The 20,715-nt window shown below is 38.6% G+C and overlaps 2 protein-coding genes across 9 annotated transcripts in view; one reads left to right on the plus strand and one right to left on the minus strand.

Moving 5' to 3' along the window:
- Nucleotides 1–823: 823 nt before the first annotated feature.
- On the minus strand, nt 824–14,955 carry amd1 (adenosylmethionine decarboxylase 1). 2 transcript variants are annotated; one of them, XM_077219668.1, is made up of 10 exons: nt 14,617–14,953; nt 9,357–9,443; nt 8,265–8,391; nt 6,920–7,022; nt 6,758–6,800; nt 6,388–6,532; nt 4,204–4,296; nt 3,962–4,117; nt 3,188–3,232; nt 824–3,089 (listed from the first exon to the last, which is right to left on the minus strand). In XM_077219668.1, the coding sequence occupies exons 1-10, from the start codon at nt 14,727–14,729 to the stop codon at nt 2,949–2,951; spliced, it is 1,053 nt and encodes a 350-aa protein (XP_077075783.1). In that variant the 5' UTR covers nt 14,730–14,953; the 3' UTR covers nt 824–2,948. The 2 variants fall into 2 exon arrangements, with proteins under 2 accessions (XP_077075783.1, XP_077075784.1); XM_077219669.1 differs by lacking the exon at nt 3,188–3,232 and having other exon boundaries at nt 14,617–14,955.
- A 168-nt stretch (nt 14,956–15,123) lies between these two features.
- cdk19 (cyclin dependent kinase 19) overlaps nt 15,124–20,715 on the plus strand; it is a 61,907-nt gene continuing 56,315 nt past the window's right edge. For 2 of the 7 annotated variants that reach the window (XR_013200025.1, XM_077220935.1), the window contains exon 1: nt 15,512–15,759. Coding sequence is in view for 3 of the 7 variants with exons in the window: in XM_077220935.1 (XP_077077050.1) it covers nt 15,632–15,759 (128 nt within the window). In the remaining 4 variants the exon portion in view is untranslated. Of the gene's footprint in view, nt 15,210–15,486; nt 15,760–20,715 lie in introns of those variants that run through there. The other 5 variants (XM_077220933.1, XM_077220930.1, XM_077220931.1 and 2 more) reach the window with 5 other exon arrangements.

Here is a 20,715-nt window from a genome sequence, read left to right on the forward strand (position 1 = left end):
TTTACACAAATCTTATCATGGTGAAAGCTTAGCTCATGCATATATACCATGTAGAGCAGGGACACACAACGTCTGCCTGGAGGGATAATCACTGGCACGTAAGCTTAAGAGGTGCTTGCATTCACTTTAAATAGTCCCTCAAACTTGCATATGGACGTACATTTTGAGGCAATCATTCCTCAGTCACAGTGGCAGTAGACAGCAGGTGCTGATCTAATACTTCATCGCAGATTTGTCAAACCATGTTCGGTGAAGTGTAGGTAACCAATACCCTATTGAAAATTTTCAATTGTGCCATAATACTGCAAATAAAAATACTCCACATTATTGGCTACTCAATTCTAATTGTATTTTGGTTATAAAAAGCTGTTAAAAAGGCTTCTAGAAGCAAAAATGAATTCAGAATTCATTTTATGTATAGTTTTAATTCATAGTTCACATAGAATCTGTTTCTGTCTGTGGGTTGTTCAAATTTTATTGTGGGTGATAAATAGGATTTGTCATTTTTAGCTAGTTTGAACCCATTATTTGACATCACGCTCGTACTTATTCACATACGCTAAAATATGGTAAAAAAATTAAGAAATTATTGAAAATTATTTTAAAATTATAAGTTCTTTGAAAGGTTAAAAAGTTACTTGAGAAATTTCTAACAATTTTGTTTAAAGCTACATTTAATACATCTAAATTTGAATTATGTACCATAAAATGTTATTAATGTAATTTGTTTTATATAGTATACTTAACCCTGCCCAATATCATAATATACAGCAGTGCACTCAAGCTGATGAAACACTTTTATAAAGAATTCACAGGTACACAGTTAATAGTTATTACATTTATTGAAAGCATCAAGCGCTTAGTACAGATATATTTAGCACATCTTGACCAACCAAGGAAATAGCAAGAGAATTGGAACAGCAAAGTTTCCCCTTCCCAACTTCCCGTGACATTCCCGCAGCTGAACCCTTTCTCCAGAGTTCCCTTATCAACCTTCACAGGCTGGGAAGAACTGGTAGAAAGATGAAAAAGGTCCAAAACATGTGAAATGTTCACTCTCTAACTCAGAATAGGGCCAGAAAAAAAAGAAAAGGTAAAGTATATAAATATAAATATATACTTGGTCCGCAACATCAATGTATAATGTGTATATGTAGAAATCCCACGTATAAAGGCCAGAAAAATGTTTGAAACTACCAACCCTTCACACAGAAAGTGCTAGGGTGATATGTGAACATGCTGATGTTAGTTCTCCAAGCTGTGACACTTGTTGTGTCAGTTAAATTAAATTGCTTCAGTATTTGGACTGAACTACTACTGTAAACATACAGAGACATTCATTACTAGACTGGCATTTTGTAGGGAGATTTCTCTAGCTAAAGATGTTTGACAAACCGATCTGCCAGCATGAATGAGACATAACAGAAACATCAGGTTCTCCGTCAGCATGAGGGAGGGGCCAAAATAAATACCGTACCCACTGCGCATCATCACACTCAGGACCAGTAAACCAAGCTGGTTACATTGTACCAACAGAAATTAAACAACGTTACAAGTGGCTGAAGCAGAGACACTGCACAGTAAACATCCCGCTACACGCTATGCACTGGCAAATTGAAACAAAAATCTTTCCCTAGATGCACAAAGAGGGCATGATCTGGAGAGGTGGACAAACCTACTGCAAAAATTTTTTTAATAAAACTGCCGTTTCTGCAGCCGTGGGGTGTGGAATGATCCGGGTCGACCCTGACATGCTCAGATCAGTGTGCACCTATTGTGTGCTTACCAGCTTCTGTAGAGAAAAAGAGAGAGAACTCATTTTGTTTGGAAAAAGAAAAATGCTTTGCTGTGCGATCAGCACACGAAAGCAAAGTGTCTGTCCAACGGTTTCAATTCAACAGCAGGCCGGACAGCCCAGGGTCCTTCACAACGACAAAACACTCGCTCACAGGGTTTCTTCTGCATTATTCAGAAAAAGCCTTGCTTCCTCAGTGCACAGACACCTTTCAACTAACTAATGTTCTTTATTTTTCACACTCAATACATTCACGAGAAAGGCATTTTGAGGAAAGGAAGACGAATTTCACCATAATGGTTATATATTGCAGATTATATGTTGTTGGCAATTAAGGCAACTGTTAAGCAACTCATCTTTTGAAACATTCACTTCCCCAGTACTTTGAATAACGACAAAACCTGGAAAGCTGAAGAAAATCAGATGAACGAGTATTTTCTTTTTTTTGTATCTTCAAACAGAATTAGCAAAGTTCAGCTTAATGCTAAGATGTCTTAAGCTAAAACCAGAGCAGGCCGTCGACACTGAAGGCGACGGGTAAGTTACTCAACTTCTACAACATTCACTTCTCCAAGTACACTGAATAAAGACGACTGTGCTAGGTTGAAAAAAAAAATGAACGAGGAATATTTAAAGTTTTTTTTTTTTAGGATATCTGCACAGAAACGTTAGCTAACTATACAGTAGTGAGTTGTGTATATTTAAATAATGTCATGTATCAAACCAAAGTCAAAGGAAATCAAATGTAAATCAAAACACCGATATAAAACACGTGGTGTGTATTGGTGAAAGCGGCTCTTTTGGATTGGTCTGAGCACGTCAGGGCCCTTGCCTAGTGAGGCCGGAAACCCTGTCTGTGGGGGATGCGAGGGGACACTTGCAGGAAGGGAAGGGAGCATTGCATGTATTGGGACGGTGTGACATGCCTCACACACACCACCAAGTTCAAGAACTCTACATGCACTTCAAGATCACAGCAAGAATGGGCTAGAATACCTACAGGGACACGAGAAGAGCTTTCATGCACGATATCATAGGTACAAGAATGCATAAATGTTAAACTCAGGGAAGATCTACAGCCAGAAGACTCCACACACAGACACCGTCTCTCTTCGCAGCCACACGATTTCTTCTTGCGCTTCATTTCAGAGGTTCAGCTCTGGTTCTGCTGTCGATTCTTGGCGTAACTGGTGAAGACGAAATTGTAGTCGTTGAAGTGGGCCAACTGGCGGTCAAGGCGGCGGAAGCCCTCGATTTTCTGAGCCGGAGAGAAAACACTGCGACATTTGGAGCTCTGTTGGGAAGAGACGAGACTAATGAGAGCGAGTTTGATCCCTCAGAATCACAGCGTCAGCTGATGCCAACGGTGAAGATATTGAAGCTGCACGTCACCTCTGAATGTTCACTAACAATGGACCTTGTAAACTCCAGGCTTGACTGCAGTAACAGTGTAACGGAAAAAATACAATCAAACAGTGACCGAGTTATTTTTATTAAATACATTTTATACCACATACACACTGATATCGCTAAAACTCCATTGCACTGCAGAAATGCAGAAACATTCAATGCATCGCTCAGGCGGTTGTGTAAATATATTCACAAGTAATATAATATTTATGAATAAATTAATTGCAACACGGACACCTTAAAATAAACTGTAACCAGTGTAATTATATATTTGAGTACTGAGTAATATTAAGTAGCTAAATGTAATTACTAGGGTTAGTTGTCGTTAGTTTATAGTAATTACTATAGTGACTACATGTAATGTGTGATAGTACAATGGACACAACAATAAAGTGTTATCAAAGAATTTTATTAGAGATGGATGGGGAAAATAAAGTTCCTGAAATAACGGTTTGGTTTGTCTGAAATAGAAACTGGCGTCCCTTAACTGAAGGTGAATTACTACGACAAACATTTACAATGCGCATACAGCACTAGGGCCGTATTCACAAAACATCTCATCTTACCACTAAGATTTCTCTTATATGGCAGTACAATTTCTTAGGTAAGAGTTTCCTCTTAAAACTTATTCACAAAACTGCTGAGACTAACTTTACGAAGATGTTTTGTGAATACAGTCCCTAATGTATAATCATAATACTAGCAGTCTAATTGTGCAATGTTTCTGATGCGTCACTGCGTTGCAAATCAATGTACCTGATTGACGAAAAGCGTTGTCACAAATTTCCCTGGACTGAAGACATCCACGACCTTGCGGATAATCTCATCATAGGATGTCTGAGAGAGGTTGGTTTCAAAGCTGACATAAGAGAACTCTGGTTCAGGGGTGATGTGAATCGTCCAGTAAGTTCCCTAGAAAGAGAACCAATCTTAATCAAAACAGAGCGACTTTACATGACGTTTCTTATAAAGAAACGCAGCCTTAAATGTCTCCTTACATCCGTTTTCATTCCATTCATGGAGTATCCACAAGGGTTGAACATTGTGGCATCAATCACTGAACCTGGAATCAGGTCACGAATTCCACTCATCTGTGGAGACAGCAAACACAACATTCAAGTAGAGCTGGGCGATAAAACCAGAACCATACCAATGCCATTTTCCTCGATGCAAGTATAACAAAAGTTTGATATAATGTTAATGCACCAAAAGCGGCACCGTCATTTACCATGGATTTACTGTGGTAATACGACCTGGTACAGGGAAAACTCCCGCTGCTACAGAAGGCCTGTTCGCCCATGAACTGCACAATGCTTTTGTAGCAGAAATGTGGTATATTCATATTGAATTTTTATTGTATTAATAATGTAGAAATGTTTTAAAGTAATAATGGAATTTAAAGGTGCTCTTAGCGATGTCGGGTGACGTCACTTCTTGTCGACGTTTAAAGTATTGTGAAACAAAACGGAGGCTAGCTAGACCCTCCCTCCTCCGCGCACCAGGAATAATCAATGTTTTGAATATTCTACCTCAGATTTGTGAGACGTTCACCCGTTTGGCAAGTGTTTGTCATGTTCTGATGATAAAGAGTAGTTTAAAACCACAATTAACTGTCTGGTTTCTACAACTGTCACTCAGGAGCAAAAAACTGCACAAATCGACATATATCATGACAATTATTGATTGATAATTTTTTTGGCCATATTGCCCAGTCCTACATTAAATTCACAAAAAAAAAAAAAAAATTTGTGTTGTGCATCCATAAACCATGGCATTTACATTAGAGATGCTCCAGCATCTCTACATTAGAATCTACATTAGAGATCAGCATTTTTGGGGCCGATCACCGATTACCGATCACCAAAATCATGATCTGCCGATTGCCGATCACAGAATGGCAGGGGAATGGGAATCTTTTATCTATAATCTAGCAGAGTTTGCACCATTTGTAGAAATGTGTTTATTTAATTGTATTTAGAAAATGAGATGTCTTAAGGCTACTGTAGGCCAGCTTTCCCAAATAAGGCAGAGTATCATTAAATTATTCCAAACAAAGAGGGGTCAGGCAGACCAACACACATCAGATCAGCCTAATGGGAGGGGATCAAGTTACACTTAGGCATATTTGGAAATTGTAGCCTCTTAATACACCCACTACATTTACTAATTGGCAACAAAATGTACAACTTGTTACACCAAAACTGGCTACTGATAAAAGGACAAAACTATGGCAAGTTTTTTTCTGTTATTATTATGAACGTCTGATGTAGTTGAGCAGAATGCTCTTTTATGAAGTTACTTCATTAAAGGACATATTTAATGAGATTTTGCCTGAAAAGGTTTTGGATTTTTTATCATGTTCATTTAAAAATATATATTGTATAAAATGACTTGTTTTGTTTTATTGTATTTATATGATATTTGTATTTTTATAATTTAATTTTTGCCATGAAAATAGCTTTGAATGCTGACATGGCATTAAATAAAATAATCTGAATCTGATGTAGTTGAGGAACCAACTACGTCAGATCGAAAAAAATAAAATACCACCACCACCACTTTTGAAACATCTCGCGGCACGAATGTACCAAAACAAATAAATAAAAACATCTCCAGTTAACTCAGAGCATTCATTTTTGTTCATTTGTTAAATAAGAGGCGATCTAGCGCTGAAATGTTGTTGTTGTTTTTTTATCAAGTTATCAAACTGCTCGTTGCCGCAGCGATCAGTGGCGCAGATACCGCGTTCTGTTGTGGCTCACGCCGTGCACGATCTTCACTCGGACGCGCGCTTCAATCCGTTGGGAGACTCCCTATTCATTCCGGTGAAGGAGAACTCATGTTGCCACTGCCAAGCTCCACTCTGCTGTTGTGTGCCCGTGCACCACGCTACAGGTGGGAAAAAGTCGCGCGAAGTAAATTACGTCACGTGATCGGCGCTTTTGGGGTTCGCCGATCAATCTATTTTTAGCCAATATCGGCCGATCATGATCGGCGTCCGATCAATCGGAGCATCCCTAATTTACGTGGTAGTTCAATGATGATCAAAGTACTACCATGGTCTTTGTTTCAACATTATGTGCTTTTTGAAATGTTCATAGTAAATGTTGATCTAACTAACGGACCAGTCGTTTGGCAAAAACTGAAAACACATGACAGTGCAGAGCAGAAGTGAACCGTACACGAGTGACATCATTAGCAGAAACACCGTCTTTCATGTAGAACTGGTCCATCACAGCTGGGTCAAGGTCACTCATCAGAACTTCTAGTGTCTGGTCTGCCTGCTTATTCTCCCAGTATTCCGGCAGCTCCAGCGTAAACAAATACCTTCAGGACACAGACCACCATGAAAATGTCAAATCGAAATGGATGTCAGTTTTGTTGTTTAGCCAAATTCTCCACTAATCAAAAAACTTCCCAATGCTAAAATTTGGCCTCATAGTGAGAGAAAGAAAAATTCCAATGCCTTCCAGTGCAACATTGAACCTTCCGTAATAACGGTTTATCTGCAGCCAGACGAGATTGTGAAGTCTAGATGATGTAAAAGCTCACCAGCAGTCTGAGTTCAGACGCCCCATACAATAGGCTGCTCCATCTGTGCACGCACAAAAAGAAAATAAACGCATCAAGATCCATTTATCATTCAATCTGACATAATACTCACTTATCACCATTTCATACACAGATTGCTGTCTCATTTTCATGAAAACGTACTTGGAAAAATCTGGCTGAGAAACTCGACTTCCTCCTGGAAGTTGCGGTGAGGGAACTCTTGATGGGTGGGCTTCATAAAGTTTTTACGAGAATAGAAGAAATTCTGAAACAGGAAATAAAAAGAGATGATCAAGTCATAAAGACACGTTGTACAAACACAGACATGCCTACGGACCCCCTAAAGGGACATGATGATGGAAAACATGAGATGGGAGGGAAACTGATGGCTGCATCTGAAACACTCATGAGTAGGTCTTCAAGTAATTACTTCACAACCGATGGAAAAAAAAACATGTTCTATATAGTATGAGTGTAATACGGACGTACTACACGTATAGTGGCCTCATGGGATAGTAAAGTATCCATCGTATGCACACTTCAGAATCTCACCAGAAGTAGTAGGTCATCCGGGGACTTTTTCAGAAGCACCTCAATGCAGTACATGAGATCCACGGGGAGGAGTCGGATCAAGATCCAAGGGGTGGAGATGGGTATGATTAGGGGTGGGTTTAGGGATCAGGGGCGGAGATGGGTAGGTTTAGGTATATGTAAGGTGGGAGGAGTTGGATTTGGATCTGACTCCTCCCCGTGGATTTCATGTTCTGCAGTGAGGACCATCTCGACTTTTTCCCTACTCTTTTAGAAGTACTGTGAATTCAGACACTTCTTTTGTCACACATTTAAGTCTAAACTCAAAACTTATTTTGTTTAACCAGTATTATCGGTCAGAACATGTTTTTCTTAAACATTTTCCATAACTAACTATTAAAGTCATGTTTCCTTAGACTTCTGCATTTGACCCTTGCTTCAAATGCCCACCTTCTATGCTGCCTGTAAACGGTGTTATGCTTTTTCTTTTTTTCCCTGTGATTGTGTCTGTTTGTATTCGACTGAAATGTGATATGCAACTGCAATCGCTCATGTCTTGGACTGGGCAAGTGTCTACTGTCCATTTATTATGTATGAAGTGACTGTTTGTTCCTTACTGTTATTGTTAAGTGTCCTTGAGTTTGGGAAAAGCACTATGTAAATTAAACATTATTATTACACAGTTTTTCACCAACTATACAGTAGGGAAGTGTGGGATTTCAGACGCAGCTAATGAGTTTGCGTTCATACTGAATACTACCAATGATTCATCTTAATGACATCACATGACTCATTTGAAGCTCACTCTCTTCAGTGTGACTGTAAAATCTCACGTGAACTCATAAACCTGATGCGTTGCGAGCAGAACTTCTTAAGTGGGTTATCTCGCATTACTGTGATTGGAGATAGTGTGCAATAAATCCCCTTCCCTAAACATAAACCAGAGTGTGTGTGTGTGTGTGTGTGTGTGTGTTACCTCGATGGCATCAAAGCCGCAGTACTCACGAGCCAGTTCCAGCAGTGGCACCAGTGCCTGCAGTAAGAGGGTGGTTCCGCATGTCTTCAAAATGAAACGTCTCTTGGAGACAAACATGCTACTCTCACTGACAGAGAAAGAGAGAGTCGAGTAGGACTGGTTTACAATAATATTAAAAGATAAACAATTTGAATATCAATGATTTGAATGCACTTTTTCACACCCACTACAACCCATAACAAAAATGCCTATAGAGAGATTTCTAGGAATCAGTTCTCTAGAATTATCTCAGTTAATGGGTTAACAGATTCATTCAAAATGTCTATGGAAACCACTATGCAGCATTTTTATTGGTTATACTAAACTGATGCATATAAAATTATGCTAATGATTAAATATTCTTCCTTTTTTTTTTTTTTTGCAAAAATACCTAAATGCCAATATGTAAAGTAATTTCTTTCGGATAGCTATGAACAGCTTCGAGCCAAATTCTCCCTTTGACCCTTCTGTCTCTCAGACCTAATAAATGGCTTAGCGTACGCTTAGCAGGACGCATTTACAACACAGCATCTGAATCATCCACCCCATGACTAAATGGGGTGAATGTCACACAGATGCCATTCATACTGGTCTTATCTCAGAGCTGAAACACTACTGCGTGCTTATCAGCGCTGACCGAGGTCAGTGTGCAATCGCTATTAGCACAATCAAGATATAAACATTCAGTGCTTGCAAGAACACCAAGGCTTTATGCGTCTATCCAGCAACGAGCCAGTGAAATCTTTCATTAAAGTAAACACCTTTACTTAAAGCATTTGGAACATATTTAACTTAACTGAACAATATTCACATAAGAAAAAGTTTTTTTATCTTTATATCAGCTTGAGCAGTAATGTCACTACAAATAACCTATTCAGACACTGGATTTATTACACTTCTCGGTGGCGAGAAATCCTAATTTCATGTTGATTTTAAGGTGTTGGTCAATGAAAGAAGGACAGCAGTTTTGAAACGGGCGGAAGGATTAGTGCGTCATCATTACAATCCTGTCTTCTGACCTCAGACAGACACACAACAATGTCAAAAGCTCACCTGAGTATATAAGCTTCCTGCTTGTCAGTCTTTGTCACACTTATAATCAAACAATGCACATTCTCCAGAAGTTTGTCCCACTCAAATCTGAAAAAGCACACAGAAAGAGAAAAATTAAGGCCTCACTTATTATTAGGAAACAATAATCTATTATTTTCACCATGAATCCGAGTAGGTAAGCTACTTTTTATATTTGAAAAAAAAAAATCACATTTCAAACATTGCAGCAATGGCAAATATTTCCAAAGTTAGACCTTTTGACATTCTGTAAAAAAAGAAAAAAGAAGACACTGATGAAGCATGTAGCTCATTTTAGGATTCAGCACAAATGGCCAGGATGAACGCAGATTGGGTGGATGTCGCAGATTGGGTGGATGTTGTAGTGTGTGGATGAGGTCATTTGCTCTGTGCAGATATTCTGGCTTTTGTTGAACTCGGGCGGTAGAGATCTCAAATTACACACATTTGGCTCAAGCTTAAGTGGTTGTAAGGGGACGGCGGGTTACTTTGTGATGACCATTGTATTTTTACATAATTCTATCTATAACACAGCTATTACAACAAGTATTTATACAGGTTGGTGTCATACAAACATTCTACCACAGAAAGTTGCGATCACAGGGCTCCAAACTAAATTTTTTACTAGTAGCACTTTTGCCCCCCTAACAGAAAATTTAGGGGCACACTTTAAATCGATCTGCAATGCAATCATTCACATTTAAAGCTTAAAAGTGCTGGAAAATGTGAGAAGCACTTGAACGTCCTTGAAAAGTGCTTGTATTTCAATTAGAAGGTTGAACCCTGAAATTATGTAAAAACATTCAACCATTTCTGCCACAATACCATGGTTACAGTTAGCATTGCTACATTAAATCCATGTGGAATGTTGGGGATTTATGGATTGAAAAACCTTTTCTTTCAATGTTTCTCCTGATTTTCCACGCCAGCGCTGTTTGATCTTATCTATGGTTTATAACAGAAAATCAGAGTAATTATAACCACTCAGAGTCACTTGATCATTTTACCATTTCATTTGAGAAAAAAAAAACTATCATATCATATCATCACGGAAACTAAGAGGTCTTCACGGCCACTTGTCAAAATAAAAGTTCAGTTTAACTAGACAGAAATATATTACTGTTGTACAGTACAATTTAGATATGTCTCAATGTAATACTAACACTAATAGTAAGTTATCAAAACTTTATTTTTTAAGGAATAATCATTTTTCTTCCATGTTTAACAGTAGCTCAGTAAAACATTCATTTAATTTATCTTTTAATAAAATAAAATTAAACTAACTTTTTTATGTCTTTACTTGATTACCAGAAAATATACAATACAGAATTTTTGGGGGGAAAAAACATTTCATAGAAATGAAATTATAAAAACCACCATTTTAACATATTTTTTTAAATTTCAATTCATTAGATGTGCTTTTTGATTATTAACGTAATAAAACCACTTAACCATAAACCATACAAGCATGCTGCTCATGCTCCGCTGATGCTAGGCAGTGTGAAACTGTTTAAACCAAAGACTTGGGGACTTTAGTTAACCTCTGAAAGTGAGATCACCTCATGGCAACATTCAAATCTTTGTTTGCCCTGCCGCTGATCTGGAGAGAGCAGAAATGATTTCAACCACACAGTATCATGATTTAATGTGTTAATGTGATCAATCTTCGTTTAAATTAACGATCAATTAATCGTTGTTCTTAATACTGCATGACAGGGTCTTCAAATGCTGCTCATAACTACATGTTCCTCACCAAATGAATGAGAATAGTTTTTAATCTAAATAAAGGGCTAGTAGGATTGTAAAATGTTTCGATGTGATTGATCATTTAATTAAATTAATTATTGAATTATCAAAAAACGACTAATACAATGTGTCACCATTGAATGAATGAATACCGGTAAACTGGAGCACTTTGCTAGCGCGTTATTTAAGAAACGCATCCTATGTGAGATTAATCATATATATACAAAATAAACATAATATTACAAACTGTATCTGTACAAAATTATGAGAATGCATAAGTGAATTTCAACTAAGTTACGTGCCATTCAGAAAGACTCAAGTTGTGGACGCGCTCTTCCTGGAGCAACGAGTCACAGCAACTAAACCAAAATAATTCAGTGTTTTATTACAATATTGTTCTCTTTATAATGTTATGTAATATGACAGTCCCAATAGTCATTATACACCGTTTGAGCTGCGCGCGCTGAAGCGGATCACTGTACACTTAACATTAATTTCTAACCAAATGCATCCTATATGAGATTAATCAGATATAGATAGGCCTACACAAAATAAACACAATATTACAACTTAAATTCGCTCAAAACAAAAGGCTGCGAATGCACATGCAAACTTATAGTCATGATGGTGTAAAATGGTCCCAAACATAACTCGCTTGGCGCTCGTAACTTGGCGCTTCAAATAAAGGTTGTATAAATTACATTGTTACACCACCAGGTGGTAACAAGTGACTTAAAATGTATTTGGCATTGAATCATTCAAGAGATGTTCAAAAATGCTGATTCATCCAGTAACTAAAACAAGTGAAGTATTTAAGTTATTGAATCATTCACTCGAACCGATTTTTTTTAATTCATTCAAATTAAACATTTTACATAGACTGCAGCAATAAACATTTCGTCAGAACCTACAGAATTAGAGATGTCAGAATTGCATGTTATTTTATCTGTTCAGAATCATAGGAGAATCGTGCAGCTCTAAAACTAGGGATGCACCGATATTAAAATATTTGCCCGATACCAATAATTCTTTATATTTAAACGCTGATATATTGGCCGGTAAATCTAAATCCAAATTTTTATATACTTTTTGAGAGCCTGATTACAAAAGCAAGGCTCAACATTAAAAGCCATGATCCAAGCACACACTTATAACGTTATGTGTTATATTAAAATTGTATGTAGCTTATATGACAGACTTGCGCTGCACATGTTGCACTTTACTGTATTTTCCCCTCTTCCAATCATATTTCAAGCAATTAAAAGCCATCATGGCAAACATGGCATCTAAAGTGTCTCAGCTTAAATAAATAATCATTTATTTATTGGCTTTAATATAGGCCAAATTTTAATTTCAGGCCGATACCGATATGGTGCTCGATATATCGTGCATCCCTAATTAAAACTGTCCAGGAATGCTTTCAATCTCAAAATATAAAAATACATAATTTAAACATTACATTTTTAAAAACGATAATTTGACCTAAGAATAAACTATTTTAAATTGAATGTTACTAATGTATAACATATTACGTGTACTTGTTGATATGAAATATGAGCCGTGATGTGAGAAGAAAACCAAGATAAAGGAAATCAAAACATTGATTAATTTTCAATAAAGCTGCAATTGTCAAAAACAAAAAAATATTATTTGATTGTGTGTTTTTATAACACATAATAAAGCACCAGCTATGAACGGAGTCACTGGAGAAAGTGCTTCCTCATGCTGAAGGAAGAGGAGGGGCAGCTCCACGTCCTCCTGACTTATTTGGATCCCGGCTGTGCTCCGACACTAATGATCCTCTTTCTAGTGTCTCTTAGAGGGTTAACGAACGCTTTCCCAGAAGTAAACTAATACCCTCATGAGTCATTAAGACAGCCGTAGCCAGAGAAACCGCAGAGATCAGCTTTCAGTACTTCAGAGAAACTAAAGGGACAGCTTCATGCCAGGATACTACAGACACATCCGGGAACTGATGTCCTCATTCATATTTTACACACTTAGTCTAAATGAGCTGAAAAGCCTTTTATTTTAAGGTTATTAATACATTATGGAGTATTGAACCGTACAAAAAAGTACAAGAATTGTATAAATATAAAATACACTATGTAAAATAAACTATGTTTTTGGAAACGTCTTGCGATGTTATTTTACAACCCTTTTTTGGTAGCATCATCGTAGGTTTTAGCTGTTAATATGATTCATGGTATCACTACAGGATGTTTTTGTAGTAATAGACTGATAAATCTGCCAATATTTTGAGAATATCAGTATTGACCAATAATAATTTTCATAAACAAAATATTTATCCATTTACTAGATATCTATCCATCTAGCCCTGCCAACTGTAATGCACACATATTTTAATGAATGTAAAATAAATCTACTACATAAAAAGTGTTTATTTTTCAGCAATTTTATTTCATGCATCTCTCATTTGTAATAAAAACACTGTAATATGTAGAAATCAAGACAAATGTTCAACCATTCCTGCACGTTTCCTTGATGTTGCGTATGTTTAAAGCGACGATGTTGTTGTGCGTCTGCATTAATTCATCAGTTCACAACAGTGCACATTAATCTGCAGCTGTCGAGCTGTAATGCGCACTAGACATCAACCAATGAGCGAGCGGAACTCTCGGCCAATCACAGCGCGGGGCGGAGCTTACGGCGTGTGACGCAGCCACGTGAGTTTCACATGCAGGCTCTGAGGCGCAGGATCAACCGCCATGATAGTTCCCAAAAATAGAGCCTATACATGCAGTCAGTGACATACGCATGTGTTCACGTCTCTGCGATTAAAAATGTTCAGAGAGGAATCCTTTTTAAAAGCACTTGAGGAAATGAGCATTGAATCATATAAGCGTTGTTTCTTTTGGTCAACAGAATAAATCCATTCATTTAAGAGCACAGATACAGCAGATATGATGGTGGATGAGATGTTTGCTATGGCGCCATATATATATCAGCTAGCGGTAGCCACTAGCTAATCAATTGATCAACATTCACTCACGCTAAAGCACACCAATAACGGATTCAGATAGAAGCAGAGCTGAGCCTAAAACAGCAAAGCATCAATCTAACCGAGTGACGACTCGCACGATATAGCTGAAAATCTTAGAGCGATGATAACGAGATATCACCAGATCCAGCCTAATGTTGCTAGATGCATTAAGATGTTGGTAAACATGTTGTTGATGATGGAATAATTTAAGTACGCGCTGCAGAAAAAGTTAATCGGGGCTCGAGGTTCAGCTCCAGTCATGACAGCACAAATGAATGGGTGAAAAGGGGGATGGTGTGTCAAAAATGGCCAAAACTGCTGATCATGCCACGAGTGTCAGAGCCACATGTCACTCACCCGCTCTCGTTCCCACTGAACTATTAGCGATTATATTAACATTACTAACACCATTATAATGTTTTAGGCAGGGTTTTGTGAATCAGGTCAGTAAATCTGGCTCGGTTAAATCCAGCCTGATACGGATTCACCCACCTGGGGATTGTGCGCAGATCCCCGGTCCCTTTGGCCTCGTCCTGCCGGGAGAACCAGACCTCCAGGAGCTTCTCGGTCCCCTCGAAGAAGTGTGCACTGCTGTCCTCTTCCATCGTGACACAAACAGACTCCAACAACAGAAATTAAAGCGTCGGATGGAATCCTAATTTAATTAGTCCTTTATTGGTAGTTATAATTTATTAGCTTAGTTACAGTCCTTGAGCAGTCCAGATGTAGTTGCCTTGTTTTTTTTACCGTCTTCCCTTTTGCAGAGAATACCGTGAGCGAGTGCTAGCTAATATCGCCGGCCATACTGTGTAAGCGCAGAATGGCAAACTGCGCGGAGCTTTTATTACCTACTAGCTAACGTCATCATCGTTGTGGCCAATCAGGGCCAAGAGGCGGCGCTCGTCTGGGCAGCGATTGGCTGTGCCTGTTGTCAATCAAATTAGATGTTGCGTATGAATTCACGCGGCACATGCCCTTGTATAGATGAGATAACATTTGCGTTGCTATAACGCTGCGCCAGTGCATAGACATAAACAAGTAACTGGTGTCCGTTTATTCACTAGTTTACTGAAGGAAAAAGGGAGGTTTGTTTGTGCATTTTACACATTTTATTCATCATGCGTCACATTTGTGAGGACAAGAGTTAAATAGTGTACTCATGCTGCAATCACAGCTTATGTTTGTACATACCAACAACCAGAAAATACATTTATGAAAGGGAATGTAACAACAAAGGAAGTTCCACATCGCGATTTGCGCGTTGTAGTTTTACACACGTCTTATTGTCATTAACTCAAACTGGCGGGTTGATCTGAGAACACTACATTTCCCAGAAGGCCATCCGCGACAATAAATTGCGTCACCGAACACGTGACCATTAAGCGGAGCCGACCAAAATCCCAAACAAGGAAATGGTGGGGTAATAAAACGATCGGATCATTTAATTAATGCATGTAATAATTAATATTTTATTTTATTGTAAAGTAAGAAATATTTATGGGTTAAAATGGACTACGACTTCAAAACGAAGCTCGCCGCCGAGAGGGAGAGAGTGGAAGATCTGTTTGAATATGAAGGTTGTAAAGTGGGTCGCGGCACATACGGGCATGTTTATAAAGCGAAGCGTAAAGACGGGTAAGAGACACGCGATTGATCGACGCGTTTCACTCACTGCACGCGCTTCTGCTGTCACTGTGTGTATGTATGTATGTGTGTGTGTGTGTGTGTGTGTGTGTGTGTGTGTGTGCGGGATGCTCTTGTGTATCGGGGGAATTACGCTGTGTGATTGTTTTTGTTTTCATGGACGCACTTCAACGGTCCACCCCCCAAACCAACGTGATATGTGTTCACGTGTTTATATATCAGAATGCTCAGTAATTCATGCGTTCATATTTTTATAAGTGCAGTTTTTCGTTTGTGCAGGAGTTTATATGCCCAGGAATCCAGATGTGCAGGAGCTCACATGTTCATTTGTTCAGTTCTGAATTAAAAAAGGTGGAGTTCGCGTGTTTTTATGAATTTATGTTTATATAGTGTGCAGAAGTTCTAACGTGCTAGAGTTTATAAATACAGCATGTACATTTTTGCGGGAGTTCAAATGTTCATCAGTATATGTGTTCATTCTTGTGTTGTTCAGTTGTGCAGAAGTAACATGAGGAGTTACTGGAGTCACTCATAGCGGATTCAGCAAGTTCCACCCAGAACCAATAACCGGTGGTTATGCCCGTTAAAAATGGTGTTATTGTGACGTATGTGAAAATACTCGAGTGTCAGCGAGGTGGCCTTGGGTTTTTAGGAAGGCCCTGCAGTGGCTCATGTTCTCCTCCAACTGCACAAACTGCAAGCAACATGGGAAAAGACTTCCTGGTGGCGCAGTTTAAAGTCCCCATGAAATCAAAATTGAAGTTTTTTGCCGTATAGTATGAATATGTTAGCCTCAAGGTTATCTATAAGCTAGTGTGCTTCAAAACAATGACAACATTCGCATTTAGAAGAAATAACCGTACAAAGCGTACAGTCTCTCACTTCCGCCAATATGGATCAGTGATTTTGATGACATCACTCTACACTCCAGCTTCTCATCAGATTGTCTGTCCAATCATAAGCTCTCTAGAATCTAAAGCCCCGTAGTCACTGAAGCTGTGGCTGAAATCGGTCACTTGTTCACACTATTACTATTTTCTAAATAGTAGTTGGCAGATAGTGCACTATATAGTGGATAGGGAATGGCTCAGACAGTGTAAATATGCTTTCCATCGGGGTGAATGGTTGGGAGACTGGTCACACGAACCTCCGCAGATCCGGTCCAAGAGACACGACAGCACAGAGTGAATCATATGAACATATCGGACCTGTCTGAATTCTGCACAGAATGCTTTATTTTAAAGTGATATGGTGGAGATTAGGAATAGAGATGGTTAGAGATTAAGAGGAAACTGTGGCTTTAACAAGCTCAACAGCTCTGGCTGAACCCTGATATAAACTAAACGCTATTGGCTATTTTAAAAAGGGGAGGGGCTGTTCAATATGTCCCGCCCCGTCTTCCTGTTTCAGTGGAAATTACGTCACCACACTGAATAATGCTGCGCATTTCAAGGCACTTCAGCGGGCCTTTAACTTCTGTTGACTTAGAACAATCACACCGTTATGTTGTATAATAGAATATGTGATATGAATAAACCAAAATGTGATTTAAAAAGATTTTGATCAGAGTATAATAACTTATATAGATTATTTGTTAATCATAACAAACATAACATCTAAATGTGAAATTGAAATGATACTTACAAAAAAAAAAAAATGGTAAAACCATCTACGGAAGAATCTTCATATATTGATCAATTGGTTTATCTTTACTACTTTATCAGATCAATGGATAAAAGTAGTGTATCTGAGACAGTGGTTTTTTTTACTGATGCTCAATTGATGCCATGACTGAATAATAGCTCTATTTTCCCACATCAACTACACACAAAAACAAAAAAATATTCTCACACAAATCAAGACATATTCAAGTCAAGTTAAATATAGGCCTATCGCTTTGTATAATACAGATTGTTTCAAAGCAGCTTTACGGCGATAAACAGGAAATGACTGAATCAATTCAATTCTGCTGTAAAGCAGCTCTAAAAAAGACAATAGTTTCATAGTTTAGCTGGAAGTCTGTACAGTGATGATTCAGCTCCATTCAATAACTGTAAATCAATTATGAAATGAGTTCATTCAGCTATGAAAAGCTGTACAGAAGACTATTGTATCTTTATTCTCTTTGCATCAGTTCTGATTTAGTTCAATTCAAGCAAGAAGTTACGGTAACGCTTCATTTTACAGTCCTGTTTCCCATGTACATATGTACTTATTCTAGTAATTACAATAACTGGGTAATAACTAGGTACTAACCCTGAACCTACCCCTAAACCTACCCTTAACCCATGTACTTACCTTATATTACCCAGTACTTTCTAGGTAAGTACACTGTAAGTACTGTACTGTAAAATTAAGCGTTTCCGAAGTTACTTAGCAAAGCTATTTCTCTTTGAGTGAAGCAACATACACTATTGACTTCATTCATGTATCCATCCAAAACCTCTTCTTCACCACAATGCTAACCACAAAACCTCAACATTAGAGAAACTCTTTTAAATGTCAAGCATAACTGAACATTAAACATCAGCAGGTCTTTCCCTTCACTCAAAAAACACATAATTACACCTGAGGGGCCGGCCCCGTTGCATAAACTGCTAAGACTAGTCATCATTATTTTTCTTTAACTTTTTTAAGTCAGTTATATAGAAATTTACTTTGGTCGAATTTCATACCTAAAAGTAAGACTGATTACTCTTAACTAACGGCTAGTTGTTCATACTAGTTATTAAGACACAGTCTAACCATAATGGCTATGTTTATGTTTAACTGGCTCTGATCTGGCCCTTATCTGGCACCGATGCTCTGATCTGGCCCTTATCTGGCACTGATGCTCTGATCTGGCTCTGATCTGGCACTGATGCTCTGATCTGGCACTGATCTTGTTCTGATCTGGCACTGATGCTCTGATCTGGCACTGATGCTCTGATCTGGCCCTGATCTTGTTCTGATCTGGCACTGATGCTCTGATCTGGCACTGATGCTCTGATCTGGCACTGATCTTGTTCTAATCAGGCACTGATGCTCTGATCTGGCCCTTATCTGGCTCTGATGCTCTGATCTGGCCCTGATCTTTCCCTGATCTTGTACTGATGCTCTGATCTGGCCCTGATGCTCTGATCTGGCCCTTATCTGGCTCTGATGCTCTGATCTGGCCCTGATCTTTCCCTGATCTTGTACTGATGCTCTGATCTGGCCCTGATGCTCTGATGCTCTGATCTGGCCCTGATCTTTCCCTGATCTTGTACTGATGCTCTGATCTGGCCCTGATGCTCTGATGCTCTGATCTGGCCCTATCTTGCACTGATGCTCTGATGCTCTGATCTGGCCCTGATCTTGTTCTGACCAGGCACTGATGCTCTGATCTGGCCCTTATCTGGCTCTGATGCTCTGATCTGGCCCTGATCTTTCCCTGATCTTGTACTGATGCTCTGATCTGGCACTGATCTTGTTCTGATCAGGCACTGATGCTCTGATCTGGCCCTTATAAGGCTCTGATGCTCTGATCTGGCCCTGATCTTTCCCTGATCTTGTACTGATGCTCTGATCTGGCCCTGATGCTCTGATGCTCTGATCTGGCCCTGATCTTTCCCTGATCTTGTACTGATGCTCTGATCTGGCCCTGATGCTCTGATGCTCTGATCTGGCCCTGATCTTTCCCTGATCTTGTACTGATGCTCTGATCTGGCCCTGATGCTCTGATGCTCTGATCTGGCCCTGATCTTGCACTGATGCTCTGATGCTCTGATCTGGCCCTGATCTGGCTCTGATGCTTTGATCTGGCTCTGATCTGGTTTTGATGCTCTGATCCTATGCAAGGCACGCTGGCTGGGGACTAAACATCACTCCACTGCCCGGTTCAGTTATTGCAACTAAAATGATTCATGTAGTCCCATCATCAATTTAGTAAACTTCAATTTTACATATTTCAGTAGTTGAATGAAATTAATCTGTGGCAAAATGTTCAGCAATTGTGTGGCTTGTTTTAGTTTATTTTAATTAAATAAATTGAACAAGTTTAGCCGCTGTGGCAGACAACCTTGGCATTACATTATGTGGTTTAAAAACAACACTCTTCTGAAGTCATCCCTTAGATTATATCGTGAGGAACAACGCAAAATATGCTGGTGTCTAATTGGCTGTTTGTACTGATCTTGATCGTGATATAATCACTCTTCCACACGTCAGGTTTCCAGGGCTGGAGATTTGTTTTATATGCGAGTAGCTCTCCAAATGGTCATGTGCAACTACACTGCGATATGTGAACTACAGGAGGGAAAAATAACATGATACAAAACAAATATAAAAGATTTAAACCACCAGCACTGCACATTTGGTACTGAAACACACAAGTCTACTGAGCTGATGAGTTGAATGTGATTGAATACACATATGAATGTGCAGTGTTGCATCAGCATTTATTTGATGGTGAACAGTGATTGTTTTCTTCGTAATTGGTCTGATGATTGTAGGATGACTGTGATCTCTTTTTATGATTTCTGAAGGTGTGGTCAAAAATGTCTAGTGTCACTGGCGTACTGACGTATGAAGCTTAGTTCAGCTCTGTTGGTGCGTGGTTGGCAAATCTGCATGGGGAAATGTTTTCATCTGTACCTGAAATTCTTGGCCTTTTGGATATCTTTTAAACTCACTGGATTTTGTCTGATAAAATGCGGAACAACTTTAAATGTGACCACACCTTAAGTTTGTTTCATGGTTCTAGGGTCACGTTTTGGTACAGTTTGGTAAAAAAAAAATACCTTTGAAGGGTTACAAATTTAAGATTATATTTAAGATCTGCTGATCCTATTTTTCTTTACATAACATCACATGAAAAATTAAAATAGAGAGACTGAATTTAGCATTCCTGTTTCTCTCTGTTGAATTTAGCATTCCTGTTTCTCTCTATTGTAAGTTAAATGAATCAAATCAAATCAAGTTTATTTA

This window comes from Siphateles boraxobius, unplaced genomic scaffold (genome assembly GCF_051911475.1).
Source record: "Siphateles boraxobius isolate OS27281-9 unplaced genomic scaffold, OSU_SipBor_1 8, whole genome shotgun sequence".
Taxonomy (NCBI): Eukaryota; Metazoa; Chordata; class Actinopteri; order Cypriniformes; family Leuciscidae; genus Siphateles; species Siphateles boraxobius.

Coding starts and splice junctions, on each gene's coding strand:
- amd1 (XM_077219668.1), bottom strand. CDS start 14,729: ATGGAAGAGGACAGCAGTGCACACTTCTTCGAGGGGACCGAGAAGCTC. Junction 8,392..9,356: donor CAGGAAGCTTATATACTCAG/GTGAGCTTTTGA, acceptor TTTCTCTGTCAG/TGAGAGTAGCATGTTTGTCT. Junction 7,023..8,264: donor GCGGCTTTGATGCCATCGAG/GTAACACACACA, acceptor TTCCTGTTTCAG/AATTTCTTCTATTCTCGTAA.